The sequence below is a fragment of the Apostichopus japonicus genome, chromosome 16, assembly GCF_037975245.1.
Source record: "Apostichopus japonicus isolate 1M-3 chromosome 16, ASM3797524v1, whole genome shotgun sequence".
NCBI classification, from domain to species: domain Eukaryota; kingdom Metazoa; phylum Echinodermata; class Holothuroidea; order Aspidochirotida; family Stichopodidae; genus Apostichopus; species Apostichopus japonicus.
In genome coordinates this window covers 15461855-15487579 of record NC_092576.1, presented here as the reverse complement: position 1 = coordinate 15487579, position 25725 = coordinate 15461855, and the positions used below count along the sequence as shown (strand labels likewise).

Below are 25725 nucleotides of genomic sequence, written 5' to 3'. Positions count from 1 at the left end.
ATGACTTCGAAGCAAGCAGTAAAGAAAAACGGATTCCGTGAAATCTTCTTATTCACAAAAGGTTGCTTAAGATTATGCTTGTAAGAGATTTCTTGCTGTAAGCTGTCTCCCTTTACAACTATATTCGATGCAGACGATCATGAACTGGGATTAACCCTGAAATTTCAACAAACAATACCTATTTCCATTTCAAGACCCTTTTGAATGAGGAAGGGACAACACTTATTAAGCCAAACACGTTAACTACATGTGACTAATCTTTTTTAGGAATGTGAATTGCTGGAAATAGCACAGTAATTCGAAACCCGAAACAGATATCGTAGGGTTTTGAGTTTATGGAAGTAGATATGGGAAACACGGGATCGGGAATTCGTCAACTAAAAGACTTTGTTTAGTCCGCAGTGACTTTCTGTGTTTATTGATCCTCTGAAACTGCGGTATAAATTTGCGTGTATATCCCCATCCCCCCCCCCCCCCCCCCCGCATGGATGTGTTTCACACATATACAGAAGTGTGTATTTACTTTAATTAAAAATATTTGAATCATCTTTATAAATATCAAAGTTTGATCTATGACCGTATCAGCCAACGTTGTTTACTATTGTTGCATTTTGAAAGACTGAAAGACTGGTAATGAGGAAGGGACGGTGACGAGGACGGAGTTTGGATGTTTTATAGCTTTAATATGGTGCCATACATTTTGTCAACACTCTGACATGGTCGACTCTATCAGCAGCTAAAATCTTTATAAAGCATAAGTTATAGGAAGCAATAGCATCCCTTTCAAGGTCGTAGCTACTCTCCCCTTCACCGCCGCCCCTCCTTTTCATTATGGTGGGGAGAAAACACGTCATCCCTCCCACCCCCTCTCTAACCCGAAGGAAGAATAAGAAAACAACAAGATTTCTTCTTTTTGTCGTCCAACATTATTTATTTTGAAAATGGATTTTTTTTTTTCGTCCATGACATTTCCAATCAGTTTTTCCACATCAGGTTACCATAAAATTCAAAAATACATCATTTTTCCTTGTTATATACGTCCAATTTACAGAATATACCAAAACAAAAGCACACACACACACACAAGATCAATCTGATCAATCGTATAAATTGATATAATTTTGGTTAGTATGAAAGTATTTTGGGACAAGAAAAATATCTTTTTCTTCTCTCTTTTCAGTTTGTACCCATAAAACTGATCATTTTACATTTTCTAAACTTCGTACACAATCAACTTTATTGACAAAGTTCATGGTAATTAATAGCGTCGGCCTGCAAAAATCTTTATCATTATGACAATATTTAATTAATGAAGTAAGCATTTAACACACCTACGGTACACCTTTTTCATTTACGGCGCATGTCAGTTTTATTCAGACATTCCTACATGATAGCTCAAAGTATTCTTAATACTCAGGTTTTATTCACAGAGTCATCTGACTTATTGCTTTCTTCAACAATGGAAAGAATGGCCCTCAGGAAAATCTAGATTTGACAGAAGAAATGAAGGCAATTTGCATTCAATTAACCTTTTTACCGATTACGAGATACAGACATTTGAAGTTAGGGTTAAACGTTTGAAGGTTTACAATCTTGTTTCAGATGAAGAAGAAATCTGAAGATTGAAGGTTTACAATCTTGTTTCAGGCCAAGGCGGCCTCACGCGACTTAATATACCTTACTTCCTGATCATTGGTAACTTGTCACACCCACACACCAAAGTGTGCACAGTTCAATCAATCTCTCCTTGGCCACAACAGTACACCACAGCCACGTGTCCCCGGGAGACTTCCCATAGGGTGCAGCCACAAACCGACGCACAAAACTATATTTTCAAGTCACCTCGCAATTCCCCATTTATACACCTGTGTGAAGAGAGGCAATGGAGATAAAGTGCCTTGCCCGAGGACACAACGTAATGATCTGGCCAGGACTCGAACCTGCAAACCTTAGATCACAAATCCACTGTCTTAACCACTTCACCACAACGATCTCTTGACATGGTTTGCACTAGAAATGAAGTTGAAGCAAACAGGTGTGATGTTTTCTAATATGTTTTTCTTCCAAACTTATAAAACAAAGCAAGAATATCAAACAACACAAGAATATCAAACAAATTCTGCTTGAAAATTGATATGCAGCTCCGTTTGAATACACTCACGTTATTGCTACATTGTTAACAACGTTATTGATACATTATCAACGTTATTGCAACATTGTTAACAACGGTATTGATAAATTAACAACGTTATTGCAACATTGTGAACAACGTTATTGCTACATTGTTAACGTTATTGCTACAATGTGAACAACGTTATTGATACATTGTTGACAATGTTATTGCTGGCCTTCAATGTTAACAACGTTATTGATACATTGTTAACAACGTAATTGATACATTGTTAACAATGTTATTGCAACAATGTTAACAACGTTATTGCTACAATGTTTAACAACGTTTTTGATACATTCTTAACAACGTTATTGATACATTGTTAACAGCGTTGTTGATACATTGTTAACAACGTTAATGCTACATTTTTAACTACACATCCCACTCAGGCTCTTTCGTAAAGTGGGAAGCATATCAAATCCCAAGGTCTAAATAATAACGTAAAGCAAAGCAAAGCGAACATAAGTTACATAAAGTAACATAAAGCGAACGTAAAGCAAAAACAGTTTTTGGCTGTCAGTGTGTCAACTGAGACCTGTTTGCTTCAAGTTCAACTTAAAATACAAACTAAGACTAATTTCATTGATCAAATATCTCTCGGGGACGCCATGGAGGAATTGGATTTCAATATTTTCACCGGAATGCTTTAGAAGGGTATTCCTTTCTTCATCAGTCAAAATAAGAACTTTCCTCTGGATAGATTCATTTTGTTCCATGCTTCATTGAGTCACACACACACAAACATCTAACATTTCTTACCAAACATGCTGATGGTCTTGTCAGCTAGATGAGTTTCAACCCGCAGTATAGTACATATATTCTCCTGGCCATTAAATACTAAGATCATGTGTGATTGCACTAATAAGTGCAATACTCCAAGTTACTTATGTGATATCTATATATTTAGCAAATTATTGAGTAATAAACGTTTCACCTTCAATTCTCATGCAAACCCTTTAGTCAATCACACTCAAGCCTGTGCAATCGCTGATTTAACACACAATTTAACAAAAAGGGGGAAAATCAGGGAAAAACTTATATTTTCTTATTTTCAAAAACTGGGATTTGGTAATATAAAAAGCTATGTGCATTGGGAATTGAAAATGTGTCATAAATGGGGAACCAACACAGATGTGAGTAATAAGTAAATCAGGGAGTGGTTCCATAACAACTCCCTGAGTAAATCTATATGAGCTAACTGAACATACCTAATTTATGTTCAATCAACATATAAAACAATATTTACTGTATTATTTGAAAATCAAACTGGCCAGGCTGGTTCATTAAATGTAGAACTGATATCATAACGATTCATTATGAATGATAACGTTTATGTATTTAAAGTGTGTTCAATTAACATACCAAATTATGGTATCACAACATAGAAATGGAACCATTCTTTATGAACGATTAATGAACATTGATGTCTTTAAAGTATATGTTAAATAAACATACCTAATTAAGGTATGACAACATTGATTTATAGCAATTCATTGTGAACATAAATGAACATTGATGTCAATAAAGTATATATAATAAACATACCTAATTTAGGTTTCACAACATAAAAATGAAACGATTCATTATATACGATAAATGAACGTTGATGTCTTTAAAGTATGTTAAATTAACATACCTAATTAAGGTATCAAAGCCTTGATTTATTAAGATTCATTATGAACGAAAAATGAACATTGATGTCATTTTATAGTATGTTAAATAAACATACCTAATTAAGATATCACAATGTAGAAATAAAACGATTTATTATGAACGATTAATGAACGTTGAAATCCTTAAAGTATGTTAAATAACATACCTAATTAAGGTATCACAACATTGATTTAAAACGATTCATTATGAACATAGATGAACATTGATGTCATTTAAAGTATGTTAAATAAACATACCTAATTAAGATATCACAATGTAGAATGAAACAACTCATTTTGGAAAATAAATGAATGTTGATATCTTCAGAGTATTCAGTAGATCAGAATTTGATATACTGTAGAATAGTGAATCACTCTTTGCTATTTTGTGACTAGTTTGTGCCTTTTTGGGCAAATCTTACAGACAAAAACAAAGATTCTATATAAGTAAATGAATCATGGAAAACGGACTTTGAAATTTTCCTTTTTGTAGACTAGGAATTGGAGCAGAGAAATTTATCCCTAGAACTTGGATTCATGCCAGTGACCTCTGGACTTTTTTAAAAATCTTCTAGAATCAATTGCCGACCTCTGTATCCCATTAATTACAGATAACAAAAAATATATATATAAACGATTAGTACAAAAGATAATGGTTGTTGATTGCCGCAAATTAATCAAGTGACGTTAAAAAAGAAAACAATTAACACAAAAATAGCGCAAGTTCCGTAAACAGAATGATGGTAGTAATATTTCAGCTGATTTACTGAGGAAGACGGATCACTATTTGTAACTTTCTTGGAATTCCTCTCACCACCACCACCACCCCTCCTTCCCCTCTGTCACCTCACCCACACACATACACACCCATACACCCACTCATACACCCTACATTCAGACCGAGGACCCCATTGTTTTTACCATTGTTCAAATCCATGTACCCGAACCTTAATAAATATCCCTTAACAATAGAATTCTTGCGAGGGCGTGGTGATTCTTTAGAAATCACATCCGAGGACCTGGAATTCTTTTGTTGATGTCCTCAGTCAGAATACAAAACAAACGCACACACACACACAAATTAACTATAACTATGTATATCCATTACACCTGATCCATCTATCTGTTAAGTTTAATGATACAAAAATTCACCACTGTATGACAAAGCACCAGATATGTTCCTGACATTGAACCCCATCTTTCCCCCACCACAAACATCCTCCCCACACCCCACCCCTCCACCACCACGCCATTATCCCTCCCACTTTTTAACACATTTCCATTTAATTTTCTCATCACCTCCTCACAACCTGCCCACCTATACCTCAGTACTAAAGTCACACTGTGTGTGTAATCATTTCGTAATTGAGAGCATGAAGTACATATTTATGAGATGGAAAACATCTCTTTCTCCAACCCTCATCCCTGGCTTATATCGACTAAATGTATCAAGGAAGTTAATCTGGGATGATCAAAACAAATCACGGAAATTTGCAAAAATTGCGGTATAGGCTCCCGTTTGCGTATGCTACAGTGTGTTAGGATAATAGTTTTTGTCCCCGAGGTAGAAAAGAAATCACGGATATTCCGCGAATTCGCGGAAAAAGCTCTTGCCTGGTTAATTAAATTGAATCTACCTCCCCCACCCCCCCCATCATCTCCTCCCTCCCCTCGCCCCTCACCTACCTAGATTTATATCTCCGTTTTCAGTAATCATATCCCTCCCAGCCAGCACATTACAAGGCCAGTGTCAAAGACAAAGGAGCATAGATATCTCGACGAGAGTGTCTCCAACCGCCCAACGCCCCCCCCCCCCCTCCATAAACATATACTGTTTACCTCACTGCTCTCTATGTCACTTCCACACACACACACAAATGCTACTTTACTGTTCTCCCATATGTATATATAAATCTAAGAACTTCAAAACTCTTAGACTCTCCCCCTTTAAATCTTTCTTCTTATGTCGTACAAAAAACATAAATATATTCGAAGTACAAATGACACCTTTTGAAGTTAGTTTAATCACAATTTTCACACACACATACAAATCTTTGTTCCACGTAGCAAAAGGTTACGGAAAGAATGACATAATTCCCTGCCTTTTGTATTTATCTATAACAAAATCAAATAGATGTAGAACTCTTGATGTTACCAGCCATCTCCTGACGAGCCCACTTTCAAGAAAGAAAAATAATAACAGCCACACACCTCAAATCCAAAAACCCCCTCAAAATTGACCCAAAAAAAATAGACCTCTGATATCAACCTGCTGAAAGTTCCTCAGGATGTTGGGCTTACGAAAGGTGGATTAACAGAAGAGGGCTTTCTGGAACCGGATTTGTGCCTCTTGCGGGCTGAAGCTTGTCGTCTCAGGGCGGTGTTCAAGGTACTCTGTCCCCATAACCAATACTTTTCAGGTATTTTCTGGAAAATCCACATCTACCGAAAAAGACAACGATACATGAGATGGCCACATAAGAATCCAACATATATAACAGCGTAACCGTAGCTGTAATCATATCGTAATCAGACCATGTTATCATGATTGCAATCATCAATGTATCATCATTGCAATCATCAATGTATATCATCATTACAACCATATATACACTATGATTAAAGGTATGCTGTATTGGCCCCAAATATGCTAGATATTCAAATATGGTCACCTCTGGTCAAAAATCTTAAACTGTGTTTGTTACAAACTTTGAGGAAATTTTTCCTCACTGGTACATTCAGTCATCTTGTGTGTTCCTTAAAATGTCTGAGAACAATTTGGAGAGTAAAGACCTCCAGGAAAATACTTTTTGAAAACTTCTTGCAATTTATAGTGTGCTATAATTTGGGGCCAATACTGACTACCTTTAAGTCTATCCATACTTTCTTGACACAAATCCCAACGTACTTGTCGTCAACAGTTGAAAATTAAATTCATAACTACCAAGTTATTATCATTCTTGCGATAATAATTATTGTAATTACAACTGCAATCATAATTACGACCATAAAAGTTCTCTTTAAAAATTAAACAGATATGCCAACTTTGCAAAACATTTCCTGCTTTTTTTTCTTTATCTTTTTTTTTTTTAGTAAAAAAATGATTATTTTATGCACCAAATCAATACTTTCCAATATGATCAATACTTTCAACTCCAAATAATCAATCTTAAATTTGAGCTTCACATCAAGTTATGTTCTATATTTCATCATAACTTATCTTTTGCTAAACAGATTGTTTTGGATCTCTGACTTACACAAACATTCACATGTATGAGGATATAAAGTAAGATGGAATACTACTGGATGTTTGGTTAAATCTTAAACAGGCATTATTATTTTAGAAGAACCAGAGCACGAAAGAAAAAGGGTTATACAGATATAAATTGTATTTCCATATTGTGCATCCAAATTTTCAATAACAAGGACAGAAAATCCAGACTGGCTGACATGTTTCTGTAAATAGACTCTGTGAGGATACTGTTTGTATGCTAACAGTATACTCTGTAAGTATACTTACAGTATACTCTGTAAGCATACTGTAAGCATACTGTAAGTACACTCTCCAAGTATACTCTTTGTGTATACTGTTAGTATACAAGCAGTATACTCATTAAGTAAATTGTTAATATACTATGTAACCATACTTACAGAATGCTCTGTAAGTATGCTATAAGTATACTTACATTACACTCTGTAAGCATACTGTATACTCTGTGAGTATACTGTTAGTGTACTTACAGTATACTCTTTAAGTATACTCTGTAGTATACTCTGTAAATACACTCTGTAAGTATACTCTGTAAGTATACTCTGTAAGCATACTAACAGTATACTCTGTAAGCATACTGTAAGTATACTCTGCAGCATACTCTAAGTAAACTCTGTAAGTATGTACACATATGCAAATCCCAGCTGGAGTCACCACTGCGATCAAACTTGTCACCATACTTTGTAAATTGTATTACAATTATAACGGAGTCCGTTAATACAGTGAGGATTTCAACCAAACTCACATGTATTGCATGTGGCCAATAACCCGTTGTCCTGTAAGTATACTCTGTAAGTACACTCTGTAAGTATACTCAAAGTATGCTATGTAAGTATACACATATGCTATTATAACAGAGTCTGTTAATACAGTGAGGATCTCGACCAAACTCACCTGTATTGCATGTGGCCAATAACCTGTTGTTCTGTAAGTATACTCTGTAAGTATACACATATGCTATTATAACAGAGTCCGTTAATACAGTGAGGATTTCGACCAAACTCACCTGTATTGCATGTGGCCAATAACCCGTCGTCCTGGCTGTGACACCTAATGTCGAGACTGCGTGTCTGACATACTCACATGCCGAGGGCATCAACAGACTCATCTTCTTGCCACCGCCTCCTCCCCCAACGTCGATACTTGTCATCTTGGTCGCTACGTAGGATGGCATGAGGCTCTGTACAAAGATGCCCTTATTCCGGCATTCGTATTGCAGAGCCCTCGAGAAATAATCCAAGTAAGTCTGTTCGAAATCGGAACAGAACAAAGAGAACAAGAGCATCAATGATGCAGTATCTCAATACTGGAAGTTTTAATTTTGATTCCTAATTTCAAATCTTTGCTCTGTCTCTACAATTATCAATATCAATCATGGTACAACAAACATATAACTTGCATTTTTGCTACTTTGCCACGAATAGTCTCTGCAGGTTACACTTTATCCTGCTAGTCTTGCCTTTAGCGCTCATTGCCTGTTAGTCGAAAGAACGACGTTGCAAGGTTTAGTAATGTCATAGAATATTTAAGAACTTGTTTTTTATGTGGTATCCTTCATCTTGGGTCAGTCTCTGTTGGACTTTTTGGTCATATAGTTTGACGTCAATGACAACAGCCAAATTAGAAGAGGCGAACAACTCGACCATATTCTTGATGCCTGCCTTGCGAGCTAGGCCTATTGACCTACTGTATGTTACTGTAGTGGTGACTACCATCAAAACTGTGTCCACTTCTAGATATCAAAACAACCCACGTTTTTCCATCTCAATTTTTCGGACATGAAGATTTCATGGATTTATGACTTGGAAAAAATAATGTAAAAGAAGATTACAAGTTTTTATATGCAAGTGATGGGTGGCCTCCTCTTCCCCTAATAGCCACCTCAGTTCCTCTCCATTTTGTTATTTTATTTTAATTCTTTGTACATTTGATGTCAAACATTACAGGTTCAAAAGAAAGCTAAACATACTTCTTATTACCTTATACATCTTATATCCTTATAAATAAAACATAACCTTATACAATTTTTATAGTCTTATAAAAGTTGTGATGCTATGGCCGGCTCCTCTTTTATACGTACCCATCAAACAAACTTACCCTGGTCCTTCCTAGGAAAAGCTGTCTGAACACCAGTACAATGCTAATGTGGCTATCACTGAAAGCCTAATAGGCCTAGGCCTAGATATATATTTTTTTAAATGCACTAGGCCTACAGTAAGTAGCCTTCAGAAATACAATAATGTATATACGTAATTATACAAAATACATGAAGGGCAATCAAACAAACTTATCATGGCCCTTGCTCTGAAAAGCTACCTGAACACCAGTACTATCCTTAAATGGATGTTACAAAAACGAAGGCCTAATATAAATTAAATGCACTACGTAGAATTCAGCAGTACAGAATGTAATTAGCATGCAATACACTAACACCTCGCGTACCTAACTACACTACAGAAAATTGGTCGCGAGGGTAGCCATTTTCGTATATCTAACATGTAGCTGTTATGAGTCATAGCCAATCTGCTACAAAGCAGACTTGGGGGCGGGGCTTAATCATCAAAAACGGACCTTTTTACTAAAAGTAGGGGCGGCAGCTCAGTGTTGTTTTAAGAAAGAAAAATCATTTAACCATCAAATAAAGCAAATAAAAGCCATAAAATGTCATATACAGGTAGTAAAATTCTTATTAATACCTACCTGTAAACAACAAATGAAAGTTTAAAATGTTAATAAAATATATAATACATAGGACCCTATCTTAGACGATACCACTGTTGAAAGACAGTTCTATTCTATTCTCTTTCATAAAACATAAGTTTTGGAGCGTGTGCAAAACAGGTCTGCCAAAGTGTGTTTTCAGTCCAAATTGGCCCGATTTGGACATAAATCGGTGAAAAAGTCACAGAATGAGATACAATTCTGGAATAAAAAATAGTAACTTTTGTTGGTCTATATGATATATTCTTGCTCTGGAAATTCCAGAGAAAAAGAACTTTGTTTGAAGACGCTGAAAAATTTTTAAGAGAAGAGAGAGTCCCACTTACTGTTACAATATCTCTATACATGTAATGTATTGAGATAAAAATGACTTGTTCGGTCCTGTTTCATAATCAACTTTATATATATGTGTAGCGATAAGACATATATGACATTAAGAAAAGAAATTCAGCATTAATGAGGGCGTGGTGGCCAATTGGCTAAAGCGTCAGACTCGTGATCCAAGGATAGCTGGTTCGATTCCTGCCTAGTTCGTTACATTGTGTCCTTGGGCAAGATGCTTTAATCTCACTTGCCTCTCTCCACCCAGGGGTTTAAATGGGTACCTGTGAGGTAACTTACCATTGGGCGCAGTATATAACTGCTGCCGACTGGAGGGATTGTCTCTGGGACAGGTTATCATTGACCAGGGGTAATATAACAACTGTAAAGCGCTTTGAGACCTATCGCTGGTATAAAGCGCTATATAAAAAGCAAATATTAAATATTATTATTATTAATCTTTTATGAGTCTGTACTTTACCTTACAGGCGGCATAGACGGCAAGCTGTGGGTTAGGATAAATAGATGCAGAGGCAGATATATTGATGATGGCCCCTCTCTTCCTCTCAACCATCTTGGGAAGCACCAAGTGACTCATCTGATGAAGAAAAAAAATATTCAAAAATTCTGAGCAAAATTCAAAGCAAAAAAAATTTAAAAAAATTTCCATTTAACTGGAATTTTCAAGTTCGGTATCTCTTTCTACTTATTCATTATAAAAGGATGACTTGTAGTACAAATTATATTTTGATACATTGTAGACCATAATACAAAAAAAAAAAGAACATTGCTATCAGTGCATGTTGCAATTCTGAACCACTTTAAATATTTTAGAGAAATGACCTCTTAAACATCTGAGGCGCATGAATTGAAGTGGCTGGACTACTGAGACTAACACAGTATACACAGACCTCTTACTCTAAGTGAATTTCTCAGAATACAACACGTAAATGTCAAGACGGGAAACAAGAGAATTTTTAATACACCATCAGTCGTCCTATAACATGTTTCCGACGCATTACGAGTTCAGTCGAGGACAGGATGGAGAAAATAATTCATATAACAATGGTGCAAATTGAGTCAAATTGGAGTCTGGAATGGACCGTGAACCAAGAAAATTGGAAAGACATTTGACATTCAAAATAACTTGAAGGCGGACAAAATTACTTAAAGGCCTAATTCATATAACCATGGTGAAAATTGAGATACACTGCACTTTGTTTTAATCAACGATCCACTTCCTTTCCCAAAAGCTAGGATTTTGGAATGGACCCTGATAAAAAAAATTGGAAAGACACATGACATTCAATATGACTTGAAGGCCAACTCCATAGTTAAATTTTATATATTCTAACAAATTATCAAATCATTTGATATCATGATTTGCATGCTCATTATAGGTTACAAACTCACCAGAGTCGCGGCCCCGATGTTGATGTTAATAAGTTGCCAGAGTCGTTCCATAGGGACCTCTTGAAAGAGCTGGGGATAGTCCATGGCACCGACATTGTTTACTGAGCAGGAGAAAAAGATTTCATGGTAAAAATATTAAAGCAAACGAGAAAACGGATAAAAAAAAAAGGTTCCTAACATTGAAACAATTTCTGTTTTCTTTTCCTTCTTTCATTTTGGAAGCTACAATTAAGTCTTTACATGGCTGAGACAACGTCCAAAGGTTTCTCAAGTAAGATCTTCTGATCACTGTTTCAAAACAGAACGAGAAGTACAGTTAGCTAATGGTTCTGTTTTATATAATTTCAAATTAAGCCACTTCTCAGATCTCTAAGATTCTGCAAAAGCAACATTTTTCATCAACCTACAGGTAATACTTTTGAATATATTTAAATGTAAAAAGTTCTTTAAAATCAAAATGAGATTACAAAGTTAGAATCTAGTCTTACCATACAAGCCCTTTCTTACTTTACATGTACGGGCATTTTACTTTGCTACAAGTCACATTTCACAAGATTTCTTCAAAAATTCATCAGCAAAGTTCTGAGGAATTAGTATCATCGCTTATCAGTGCATTGATGCTTTTTTTCTCTCCGATGTGGATTATTTTTATCCACAACGGTTTCCGTTCATACGCCTGTCAAATATTAAACTCTAATTATAAAGAAGTACTTTGTATTGGAACCATTGTAAATTGGCAACATTTTTTATCAAACCATCCACATACTGCAAATGATGACTTCCAATGTAACCAAACGGGCATTTGCTGCCTATAGCGTGGCAGGTAATGAATAACCGCCTAGTTCGACAAATGTACATTATGTCCAGATCAGGACGACAATAAAACATATGAAACAGATCATGTTTCTCCAATGTCGATTCTGTCAACTCATGGCTCTGTCGTTGTGCAATGTTGCCAATCTACAATGTATTATTATTATTATTATTAAATATTATGAATATGGATCAATCATGTTTCTCCAATGTCGATTCTGTAGACTCGTGGCTCCGTTGTTGTGCAATGTTGCCAATCTACAATGTATTATTATTGTTATTAAATATTATGAATATGGATCGATCATGTTTCTCCAATGTCGATTCTGTAAACTCGTGGCTCTGTTGTTGTGTAATGTTGCCAATCTACAATGTATTATTATTATTATTAAATATTATGAAAATGGATCGATCATGTTTCTCCAATGTCGATTCTGTAGACTCGTGGCTCTGTTGTTGTGTAATGTTGCCAATCTACAATGAATTATTATTATTATTAAATGGATCGATCATGTTTCTCCAATGTCGATTCTGTCAACTCATGGCTCTGTTGTTGTGCAATGTTGCCAATCTACAATGTATTATTATTATTATTAAATATTATGAATATGGATCGATCATGTTTCTCCAATGTCGATTCTGTAGACTCGTGGCTCTGTTGTTGTGTTATGTTGCCAATCTACAATGTGTTATTATTGTTATTATTAAATATTATGAATATGGATCTATCATGTTTCTCCAATGTTGATTCTGTAGACTCGTGGCTCTGTTGTTGTGCAATGTTGCCAATCTACAATGTGTTATTATTGTTATTAAATATTATGAATATGGATCGATCATGTTTCTCCAATGTTGATTCTGTAGACTCATGACTCTGTTGTTATGCAATGTTGCCAATCTACAATGTGTTATTATTATTATTATTAAATATTATGAATATGGATCTATCATGTTTCTCCAATGTCGATTCTGTAGACTTGAGGCTCTGTTGTTGTGCAATGTTGCCAATCTACAATGTATTATTATTATTATTAAATATTATGAATATGGATCGATCATGTTTCTCCAATGTCGATTCTGTCGACTCGTGGCTCTGTTGTTGTGTAATGTTGCCAATCTACAATGTATTATTATTATTATTATTACATATTATGAATATGGATCGATCATGTTTCTCTAATGTCGATTCTGTCGACTCGTGGCTCTGTTGTTGTGTAATGTTGCCAATCTACAATGTATTATTATTATTATTATTAAATATTATGAATATGGATCTATCATGTTTCTCCAATGTGGATTCTGTAGACTCATGGCTCTGTTGTTGTGCAATGTTGCCAATCTACAATGTATTATTATTATTATTATTAAATATTATGAATATGGATCGATCATGTTTCTCCAATGTCGATTCTGTCGACTTGAGGCTCTGTTGTTGTGCAATGTTGCCAATCTACAATGTATTAGTATTATTATTACATATTATGAATATGGATCGATCATGTTTCTCCAATGTCGGTTCTGTCGACTCGTGGCTCTGTTGTTGTGTAATGTTGCCAATCTACAATGTATTATTATTATTAAATATTATGAATATGGATCGATCATGTTTCTCCAATGTCAATTCTGTAGACTTGAGGCTCTGTTGTTGTGTAATGTTGCCAATCTACAATGAATTATTATTATTATTACATATTATAAATATGGATCGATCATGATTCTCGAATGTCGATTCTGTCGACTCGTGGCTCTGTTGCTGTGTAATGTTGCCAATCTACAATGTATTATTATTATTATTATTATTACATATTATGAATAAACAATGTTGCCAGATACTTTTTGTTAAAGTTCTTTACATAATTTGTTTTTTGTTTTTTGGTCCCTAAATTTAAAGCAATGATCTACTGTTCTCTTTGGAAACCTTTTCATGTCTAACTACATCATTTCTTTAGTCTTGTTGCCAATCTACAATGTATTATTATTACATATTACGAATACATTATGTTGCCAGATACTTTTTGTTTCAGATCCATACATAATTTGCTTTGTTTTTTGGTCCCTAAATTTAATGTAATGATCTACTGTTCTCTTTGGAAACCTGTCCATGTCAAACTATATAATTTCTTTAGTCTTGTTGCCAATCTACAATGTATTATTATTAATATTACATATAATGAATAAATAATGTTGCCAGATACCGTGTTTTGGGGGGTACCTAAATTTAATGTATTGTTATTATTATTATTTTTACAAATAAATATTGTTGCCAGATACCTTTTGTTAAAGATCTAGATACATAATTTCTTTCTTTTTTTTTTGGTCCCTAAATTAAAAGTACTGATCTACTCTTCTCTTTGGAAACCTTTCATGTCAAACTATATAATTTCTTTCTTCTTAGAACAAGTTTGTTGTCCCAGAGTCAAACCTACTGTACTGTACTGCTGCAATGTGAAAACAGACTGTAGGAGTTTACAATCGATGGTGAATTATGGTGGATGTCACCGCTTACCGAGGATGCCGACTTCTTTGCCTACAAGTTTGTCGGCGATGGATGGGTAGATCTCTTGGCCGAGGCCGAAATCTGCCTTTATTATTAGGGTCTGCACTCCATGGGAAGATTCTGCAAATGTAAGCAACAGGTACAGCTTTATAGGAAGCAGGTCAAAGTTCATAGCGTGATATAGTCTATCTACTGTCATTACATCTTTATGCAACACTATTTATATCAAAAATATATATTAATATTACATCACATGCAAAATGCACCTCAACTATAGTGTAGACCTGCCAGTGCGGTGCCATATATTTATTTCTTAAGAAAAGTCACCCATGAAAGAACCTGGGTACTAAAAACCAAACAACCGATTGACTGATCCGCTCTCAACCCCAGTCCCCTTACATCAAGACTGTGACTGTGTGATCATCGTCAGGTGTGTATCAGGTTTCCCCTCAAAAGGGAAAAGATACTTCACATGATCTTAGCCAAAAGGCTGAGAAGCGAGAAGGTTACATATACTTCCTCAGAACCAACACACACATGGTCTACTAAGCAGCACAGTACAACACAATGAACATGTCGCTGTAGTAGCCAGAAGTGGCATCGTTTAAATAAATATCTCCAGAAAGGTGAGATATCATTCCAAAGTAGTGTGGTACTGTAGTAGGTGCCAAAAAATAGAACACTGCAAATATGGCAGTATTAAAATATAGCAGTGAGTCATCTTAAGTTTTGTAATGGTGTCCCCACCGCAGAGAGACTTCGCACAGACAGAATCTACACACGAGACCGAGACTCTATGACGGCTGTTTGCCGCCCAGGAATCGGTTGCGACACCAATTGACTGCGGTGACACGGTTATCAATTGTCTTGAAGAACAACCGGACCCCATACACTGAACAACAGTTGAACCACCAAATTTAGGTCACATGCACAACTATTTGCCGTGTGATTGGTTAGTTAGAATGTCTGCTGAAACTGGCAGACTTGGTAGTGGATCAGAATATAATGTCAACTGCCAGTCGGGAGAATGCTACAAATCGGCTTTCCTGACTGGACTGAGGCTGATATAACTTAACAATGGTAAAAACTCTGTTGACGCTAAACAATTGTACCTTGTGGATCTCCGACACACTGTGGACAACCAGTTGGGGGAATGCTACAAGTTTGATTTCCTGACTGAACATGATCACATCTTAAAAACGACAAAAACTCGCAGTATCAGAATCTAGTTTTAAGCACATAGAAACTGTCTGGACTATCAATGATTTTCCATAATAGGCTTGTGTTCAGTTCGAAGGTAAGTGAGCACTGATTACCCGCTGAGCAACTTTCCTAGATTGCTCAAGCATCTTCACATCAATTCTTGTACCATTGGCTAAGTACAAAATTATGTTGTACATCAAAACACTTTGAATAAGGGGATTTTTATATTACGTAAAAACACTTGTAAATGATCATCTCCCATCACCAGTCCCCCCCCCCCAACCCCATTCCAAAGGAAAAACTGAACACATTTATTACTAGACTTACCAATTTCTTTGGCTACTTTCCCCAACTTTTCTGTTGACCTGCTGATGAGTATAATGTTAAGTCCGTAACTGGCCAACTCCAGAGCGTACGCTTTGCCGATACCATCCGTGGAACCAGTGACAACTGTTGATGAAAGAATTTCTTGTCTTGTAAAATTATGCTTTTCCCCTCAATGCATTTCAATTGCTTTCGGTTTACTGATTATGATTACAACTTCACACTGTGCATGTTGAGGAGCGTATAAACTTGTACCACTGAATGTAATGTTCAAAGTGGTGATTTTTAAAGTGCATTCCATGATGTGAACTGTATTGAATGCACTGTACACTTGAATAAAATAACAACAAACTTAATGAGACAGGGCCTACAGTGAAATGCATTCAGATTGCAATGTACTGTATATTAGATAATTACTTCGGTAGCAGTGAAATTAAATTAATAATATAATTTATTCTGCATGTAAAGGACATTATTATTAGACAGCTAAACATTAAGTCTGTAACCTTGAATATTTTCCAATGGACAACCACATTACTACACAGCCATGACTCCAATTATAAATCAAATTTCGGGATATCGTAGAGTGACTTACTGTAGCAGTTCAGGCAACTACATACCAACACAAACATAACTCAGCGAAGCTTCTTAACGTCGCCTCTGCCTGATGGGAGCTAATATTTTGACTAGGATCAGGGACAGTGGCTAGGCCGATACGACTTCTGAGACTGAAAAACTCACAGTAATGTTTCACCATTCACAAAAGTTCCAGGTGAAATATTTCTGTGGCCAGGTGGAAATTCAACATATTTTTCAACAATTAGGTCTAGGACCTACATTACTTTGAAAAAAATCAGAATGCAGCCTAACATTACATAGGTCTCCAAATTACAACAAATATTTAACATCAAATATAATTCAATGAATAGGCCTAGCACTAGGCTATTAGTTAACAATATTTGCTTGATGCCATTACATGGTCTATGAAAGTTAATTTAGCCAAGGTTTGTAGGCATAGGCATGGCTAAGTAAATGCCAGGAACCGAATGGTTGACCAAGCTAAGCCTAATTAATCTATGAGTATGATTATGAAGAGAGAAAAAGAGTTAAGAACAGCTACGACTATAGCTGAGGAATACAGCTAGGCCTACTGTAGACCTGATATTCTGTTCCTGATACAACCAACCTGAAAAAAAAAGTGAAATTTAACGTTTGAATAGGCCTGCGTGTCTGTCTACTGATCTAAACATAGCCTTAGTTAGGTCTAGGCCCACTGTAACTTTCTGTGAATGATGGCCCCTGGGCTTAGGCCTAGGCCTTCATTACAATAGCGTACGCAAGGGCTTAGACAAGTTAGGGTAAACGTTATTAACCTGCCCATTGTCCGTATTCCTGAACCAAATTTCGCCTTCTCCGTGGGAACAAATGCACCCTGAATCCTTCTTCAGCGGCACTAACGAGTGCAATCGTTCTCTTTACGACAAGGTAAGCTCCCAGCAAGGCGAGTCCTTCCTGATAAATGTGAAAAGACCTCGAAATTTGATTGAAAATAAGATTGAAGCTGTCCACGGCGGCTGCCATTTTGAGTCCTAACAGGAGATAGTTGTCAATTCAACACAGCATTCAATTCGCAATAAAAGTTCAACGATGTAAATTCGGTATTTCTGTAACAATGTCCCGTGCAATAGTTACGCTTGTCTGTGGTTAAATGGTTTCTTTATTCGCTCCAAACTGCTATAAGTACCAATGCATTTAGTAGTGTCCTTCGTGTCATATTCCGATAAAAATTATTATCATTTTAAAGCGTGAAAAGAGAAAATGAATTTTTGGCTAGACAATTCCAACCAGTGACCCCAGGCTTATACAAGTCGGCCTACGATCGAACAATTTAGGGCTGTCCAGTCCCACAGAAGAGTGTGTAGGGATACAGCACCTAATTATATTCCGGCCATTTGATTGGTCAATTGCTCGTCGATTGCGTGCAAAATCCGCTCTATTGCACTCTATGAAATAGAACCATGTGTTTTACTTTTTTTGATAGCACTTTTTTTCAATGGTAAGAGAGCAGACAAACCTGTCTGTTCAAAACAATCTGTTGCATGAGTGCATTTTACATTCAATTATATCCAAATTTGAAGGTGTTGTATAAAAAAATAATGAATGGTTTCCATTTGTTCAATAGTGCAAATATTTCATTCGTTGAAAGATGTAATTTGTTCCATTCAACTCGGCTGCGGTTATGAGTGCACTATTGCACTCATAACCATAATAACACTCACTAACACTGCATGTAAGGATAACGACACAGAATTAATGAATGCACGCAAATTTGACCCGACGCAAACACACCCACACGAAAAAAAGCTTCGCGTGACTTAATTCATCCGGGAGGCTCCCAGACCTGGCATCGACTCCGGGTCAAGAGTAACATCTTCACCCTAATCTTCATTTCTTAATTGTCTGCCAGAGTTGAGCTTTCATCTCAATTAAGTCAGAAATGGCCAATACTTGGGCCACCTGTATTTGGGCCCTGTTTCAATGGATCGCATATCGCTACGCATATGTGAGGAGTTTTAATAGAAGAACAAACGGATGCGAAACTTGGGACGATTAAGTCTTCAAAGATCCGGGAAAGATTATTTACCAACAGGTATAATGCAGATGTTTCTTTACGTGTGACGAACCCTATGGGATTCTCTTAGCCAGGGTTCGGTTTCTTCCGGAAGAAACCTATTTCTTCCGGGGACGTGGAAGAAACTGGAAGAAACCTGTTTCTTCCAGGTTTCTTCCAGTTTCTTCCGGAAGAAACTGGAAGAAACCGGAAGAAACTGTGAAAATTGGCATAGGCAGCACAGCCCACATACATGATAAAGAGACAAGTAGCTTACCACCATCTGACGGAAATGCATACCATTGAAACCATCAAAATATGATATTTTTTATGTTTTGATTATAATTTTGGGTTGTTTTTCTACACCAAAAGATGTTTGCTTATAAATAACAATATTGAAGGACTACTTATCATCTCGCGATCCCCCCATCAACCAGAATTGCATAACTGGCCATACTGTACTGTATGAATGATTAACCTGGATTGGCCCATGCACTGAGGATTTATTACAATGAACACCAAGAAAATATCTGTTAGATTTAGGCAACAATTTAATTTCTGCAACTCCGTAAATTACAACTTGTAGTTAATAGGAGGACTTGTCATCCCAACAGCAAAAAGAACAAACATCCACAATTAAACACAGCTGAATTGTCCGATGCTAGTAGCCTAGTACTATATTGTGTACAGTATATGTTGGAAGCAGGTCATGTGCTCCAAACCTAGATATAGACTACCTAGATGACACTATAGTGCCTCTTGTCCATTTATTACATAGTTAGAAATCATTGCAGGTTGTTATGAAACTTTATCGACAGTTTTTCCCCCAAAAATGAGTTTCTTCCATTTTGTCCGGAAGAAACTGGAAGAAACCTATTTCTTCCGAGTGGAAAAAACCGCGGTTTATTCCGCGGTTTTTTTCCACCCCCGGAAGAAACCTGCGAACCCTGCTCTTAGCTACGAATATATGCATAATCATGATACGGAAAATTGAATAAATAAACGGTAAACATACTTATACAGTGATCAGAGCCGTAGATATATATATACGGCTCTGAAAGTGATTACAGAATAGCGCCATCTTCTTTATGCATTTGGACTTTGATTTGTGCGTGAGGCAATAGGGGAATTACCATATGATGCAATGAATTCATGGCAGTTTGTTTGGGTTTTGAAATCGCTCCACACCTGTGTAGTAAAGCGAGTTTCTAAATATGGAAAGACGGAACCAGATAGATAACGTACGCCAATTCTATATTGCGTATTATAGGCATGTTACGGATATCTCTATAAGCGTTTTTGTTAAATGCCAGACCGATGTAACGCTCTCTATGCCTACTATCAGTATCATTGTTGAGCCTAACCAGCCTCAATCCGGTCAATAGTTGTAAATGATGTTATTTGTGGTATGGTGAGCTAAAAGTAATTTACATATGTCGATATTGTTTTTGGAAATAAACATCGTTGGGAAGTGACATAATAAGCACACATACTAATAAATTTGAAAATGGCAAATTGTGAATGTAGGCCTATTTGTTGCGTGCCATTCCAGGTCAATGCTGGAAATTTGTTTTTAATCATTTTTGTTATCGCGTAGCCCACCCAGCTCACGGTCGATTCCCTCAAATAAATGTATTTATTTGAAGAGATCGGAGCTCGATGGACAGTCTTCTATTTACATCAATATAGGATTACTTTCATACAGCCATCTCAATGGTTTAATATGTTGCCTCAAGGGCGTAGGAACCGCGGGGACTGGAGGCGCCAGCCCCCCCCCCCCCCAGTGAAAAATGTGGGGGCGGAAGTATCATTCCGCCCCTCCCCCGCTTAGCAAGTCAGAAAACCCTTTTTCATTTCCAAATGAGAAAAAAATCTCATTTGGAGCTCCAAATTGCATCTAAGGCCAGGTGAAAATGTAAAATTATTTACAAAATGGAGTGGGTGTTGAAATGTGCTAGTATTGCACCAAATTGCATCTGCGGCCACCTGGAAATGCAAAACAATTCCAAACGGGAGGGGGACACCCCTCTCCTTAGACCAATCCCCCAGGCCGGCCATCAGTCTTCAGCCCCCCCCCCCCCCCAGTTGTTGCCTTATCGCTGTTCCTCTGACTATTCCAATCAATTATTGTGTTGATAAGGGAGCGGCATATTGAATTGAATATGAATTTATTGTCCACAATCGGAAATTCGGCTTACACAGGTAGTAAACGAAAACAGAAAGAAAAAAAGAAAAGTAATAGTATAAGTATCAATAGACTGTGATACATATGCAGTAATACAACAAATATACAGCAAGTCCTACAAATGAGAAACTTATCTTAGAGTTAGGCACAAATGAGTATCTGTAGCGGGCCCTAAATGTAGGCTACGTGGTGGGCATAAACGCAGTCCAGAGCGGTTGTAAATGTAGTGTTCAAATAAAGGGTATGTTGGGTCTTGCATGATTTGTTTCAAAACACTTTGAATGAGGGATATTTATATAACGTAAAAACACTTGTAAATGATCATCTCCCATCACCAGTCCCACTCACCCCATTCCAAATGTTGCTTAACAAATACAAGAGGGAAATATATATTGGACAGAAATATTATAGTCGGTTACTCTTTTCAACATATAATTGAGCTGGACAATTACTAAGAAAGAACATGAATCTGAAAATGATGCAGCCCCCCCCCCCTCCAGACTCCCCCTTTCGCTAACTGGTGCTTAGACTTCCTCCTTAATGCCCTCCCCCACCCAACCGACACTCCCCTACCCCCCCCCCCACACCCCTCGCTGCAGCACTATACATTGTCCCCTATAGAAATATCACCCTCGCTTCGTCTGAGGGTTACATGATATGAGTGACTGAATTTGAAAAGTGCCGTATAGAAACTGTGCGCCGTGAACGTTAATATGGGGGAAAAGTCTATTTGAAGAGTTTTCATCGATAACACTATATATATCATTACTATGATGGTTGCTTCTCTGTTCCGAGTGTAGCTCTTAATAGACCCTATGAGCACATAAAGAAAAATGTCTTTGGTAAAGCCCTGTAAAGAGGTGGTTCAAATAAAAGTTGAATATAAAGAATCAACAGTTTCATGTTTAGTTTCATACAACGGGCCATAAAGACACACCCCTCTCCACCCCTCGTCCCCTTTGATAAACAATTTATGATGTTACCCTGATGACATAGTGAAACGCTTTTCCAAACTTCATTATAATACAAAGTCAAAGAATTTTTGTTTTTACATGATATATAATAAAGTGAGATTTCAGTCGCAAAGTGTTGGATGTTTCAATTCCATCACCAGTCATTAAGCATAAAGACACTAATTTTTTTTCTTGTTTTAACTATCAACATGCTTTTCTCATTGGATTTTATTCTCCTTCTTTAAGCAAATTGATTCTGTTGATATGTGATAACACGTCACAGTCATTAGTTTCCGAAAACAAAATCTTAATCCTTGATTACAAATTTACACAGTGCCTCTGCCTCAGATATTTTCTCCTCTATGTCTCTGAGAAGTTTGTCACAGCTGCTATCCTTATCTCGGAGAGATCTTGCTTCTTCCCAAGCATTATTTGATCCGAACAAACTATTCCCGGTTTCCATCATGTCTTCAAGTTTATTGATGTAACCGAAAAGATGGTTCGAGACTCGGTTAAGCTCTTCGCCATTTTCGACTGCTCGTAAATCGATGGCGTCTTGCTTTCTCTGTAGTTCCTCTTCCAGCTTATGGATAATGTTCATCAAGAGTGCTTCTTTTTGGCTGTAAATTAATCTGATTTCTTTTCTTTCTTCTTCAAAGGGAGTTAGTTTTTCCTTTCTTAATTTAACATACTTCAATTTTATAAGTTGTATTTCTCTCTTCTCTTCAGCTTCCAATTTCCTGATTTCATTTGCCTCCATAGCATCGACATCTTCATCCTTTTTTATTCTTTCCTTTAAATTTATAGACTTCCTATTCTCAATCTCGCTGATATCTGCTTCATGCCGTCTTTGCAAGTTCTTCTTTATATTAACAGTACTGTGTTTTCGTTCTTCTTCCAAGACACCTTCAATCTTTGTACGCAACTTGCATATATCCGCTGGACGCTTTTCTAATACACTAAGCTTGTATCGTAGTTTCTCTCTCTGTAGACACAGTATTTCAATGATATCAATCAGTTCATGGTCCGTGTGAATACCAGTTGTAACACATGTCTTGCAGACAGGTATGTTACCACACGTTCTACAGCAAGTTTCAGATAGACTCTCAACGTGCTCATGACATTGGGCTTGTATTTTCTCGTGGAACTGGTCCAATAGTTCACACATTGAAGAATCTTCACATGGTATCTGCTGTTGAATAAACGACTGCATTCCCACCAAGTGAAAATCAGTTTTAAAACCATCGACACCGTCGCGTGGTATTTGACAGACATGCTTACACATAGGGCAGTTAAAAGTCCTCTTACTACCTTTCATAACTCCATCCAAACAGTCGTAACAGAACCGATGAAGACACGGTAGTACTTTCGGTTCACTGAAAGTGTCTAAGCAAATAGGACATTCGAAGTAGTCTTCGTTGATGGCTGTCCAGGCAGACGAGCTTGCCATTTTGAATTGGAGTTCACTACCAGACAAGAAAAACACAGTAACTGCAGGATGTAAAGAAAGAAAGAGAGAAAAATACAGTAGTTAACCCAACATGTCTGAACTGTAGATGTTGTCCTAGGGTAGGCCTACAACTGTGAATCGAAGGCTTGTGAAATGGAAGCGTTTCTATCTTAAATCTCTGGGTTGGAACTCTGATATGGTGCGGAAATTCTATTCGAAAGAGTTTTGTACAGTTCATGCTTCTCCTAATCGTAATAGGCCTATGTATGCGTATAGTGAGAGGCGGCAGAAGATATTCAGTCCATCCCGAAACCTTTGACATTGCGTGCACATCGATCACTGGCGCAATTATGTCGTTATCGAACAGCAAATCAAAGGTAGGCCTACAATGAGTTTCTCATATTAAAGACATTGAAGATTCGCCCTAAACCGCGTGCCGCCTTCTGACAAAGTTAACTATCCGTTGCTTGCAAGTGAAGTTTTCTTCTTGTCGCTACAAAATGCAGACAGTAATGAAACGTGATACATTGTTATCTTTTATCTGGACCTGAGATGTCCATCGCTGCTATGCACACTGTGTTGTGGGTATTGACAGTAGCAATGTGTATTGACTGTACACTAGTGTCTAATTACCGACGGTAACAAGCTTTGTGTGACATGTATTTTCTGGGATCGATGGTGGTGTCTAACACTTCTGTTACACCTCATTCGAAACTAGGTCAGATTACCGGCATTAGACGTTTCTCTTTGCGTGAGTCTTCACACCCTTTAAACTTCCGCCAATAAGAAACGCATAAGCCAGTGGTATTGATTATAACCGGTAGGCCTACAGTACATAGAAACATCTTAAATATATATTATCATTGATTGATGGCGGTATCATTAAATTTATGCCTACGTACATGGCTTCATAAATATTAGGATTAAACTAGTCCAACGCAAAATACACCGGCAAAGCAAAGAAAAATGGGTCGCAGCTTAAGTTAAATAAAACCTAAGTTGGTGTCCAGTCAGTTAGATAAACTTACCCCCTTTTCTTTCTCGAGCATCCGTGCAAGACTATAGGCTTCTAGGCCTACTATACCAGAAGGGATTGGATGTGTTACTGGTATATATAGACCCATAAGAGCTTCATTATACATGCAGGTGATAGCAGTGTTAGAATGCATTCACCGTGGGTAACCGTTCCACATCAGTGTCTAAATAATATGTCCGAAGCACAGCGCGGCTTCATTCATTAACGAATAAAGTACCGTGAACCGAAGAAAGTAATATGGCTTTCCTTCCTTAACACACCTTTATATACAAACACATCTATTCTGTATGATAAAGGATAAGACCAAAATTATGGTCAAACACTATCCCTTGTTAGTCCTTGATGATCCTCTGCAAAATATCGCAAACAGTAACAACGAAAATATATGTGTACTGATATATTCAGTTATTCCGCAATATCTGACAACATCGGTCGATATAGTGCTAATTCTACGTGGCGCGTACACACACGCGCCTATTTATAGCTTAGATATACCTTCAGTTGGGGAAGTCCCAAGATTATTTTTAGAACACGACGAGATATGTTCGTGTATTTGATACATGTGGTATAGTTCTCTCAAGTTTCTACGCTGGTATATCATCAGTATAGACTATCTAAACTTAGAACTAGCATGATACCGTTATGATGGTTTCCAGAGTTATTCGAATGAGAGAAAAGTTGTCACTGTGTGGGTCAGAGACCGTTCGTGGTTGGCCAGTGGTGTGCGCGAAGGGGCTCCGGGTTGCGATTTTTTTTGCCCAAACAGATTTGCACCTGTTTGGGGGGGAAAAAATCGCCTCCGGGTGACACTGCCCCTCTCCCCGCCTCCGATCGTCAGTGTGTGGAAACTTGTTCCGTCGCAGAATGTTTGCATTCAACCGGGGAAGAATTGAACCACTATTACGAGTGGCCTCCCCTCCCCCACCCCCTCCCCGTCTTTCTATCTTTATTCAACCAAGCACAAAGTATCTAGTAACGAAACCTTCAGCTTATGTAGACATAAGTTATGGTCTAAATGTTCCACGGAATGCACCATTTGGCCCCATTGTTTTTCTGGGGGAGGACCTCAATTCCCCCTGCAGAGGAATCAGCATAGTGAATT

The 25725-nt window shown here is 37.1% G+C and overlaps 2 protein-coding genes and 1 long non-coding RNA gene across 3 annotated transcripts; 1 reads left to right on the top strand and 2 right to left on the bottom strand.

The window, feature by feature from the left end:
* The first annotated feature begins 914 nt into the window (after positions 1-914).
* Positions 915-6181, top strand: LOC139982949 (uncharacterized). The gene is made up of 2 exons (XR_011798445.1): positions 915-1583; positions 1629-6181. It is a non-coding gene; the product is annotated as an uncharacterized lncRNA (long non-coding RNA).
* LOC139982948 (inactive hydroxysteroid dehydrogenase-like protein 1) lies at positions 6109-18096 on the bottom strand. Its single transcript, XM_071996168.1, has 7 exons — positions 17762-18096; positions 16392-16514; positions 14871-14981; positions 11552-11652; positions 10620-10736; positions 8103-8342; positions 6109-6267 (listed from the first exon to the last, which is right to left on the bottom strand). The coding sequence occupies exons 1-7, from the start codon at positions 17967-17969 to the stop codon at positions 6109-6111; spliced, it is 1059 nt and encodes a 352-aa protein (XP_071852269.1). The 5' UTR covers positions 17970-18096.
* A 3680-nt stretch (positions 18097-21776) lies between these two features.
* Positions 21777-25051, bottom strand: LOC139982585 (tripartite motif-containing protein 3-like). Its single transcript, XM_071995503.1, has 2 exons — positions 24616-25051; positions 21777-23628 (listed from the first exon to the last, which is right to left on the bottom strand). The coding sequence occupies exon 2, from the start codon at positions 23585-23587 to the stop codon at positions 22445-22447; it is 1143 nt and encodes a 380-aa protein (XP_071851604.1). The 5' UTR covers positions 23588-23628; positions 24616-25051; the 3' UTR covers positions 21777-22444.
* Between the last annotated feature and the right edge of the window lie 674 nt (positions 25052-25725).

Coding starts and splice junctions, on each gene's coding strand:
- LOC139982948 (XM_071996168.1), bottom strand. CDS start 17,969: ATGGCAGCCGCCGTGGACAGCTTCAATCTTATTTTCAATCAAATTTCG. Junction 16,515..17,761: donor GGAATACGGACAATGGGCAG/GTTAATAACGTT, acceptor TTTCATCAACAG/TTGTCACTGGTTCCACGGAT. Junction 14,982..16,391: donor GAAAGTAGCCAAAGAAATTG/GTAAGTCTAGTA, acceptor TTACATTTGCAG/AATCTTCCCATGGAGTGCAG.
- LOC139982585 (XM_071995503.1), bottom strand. CDS start 23,587: ATGGCAAGCTCGTCTGCCTGGACAGCCATCAACGAAGACTACTTCGAA.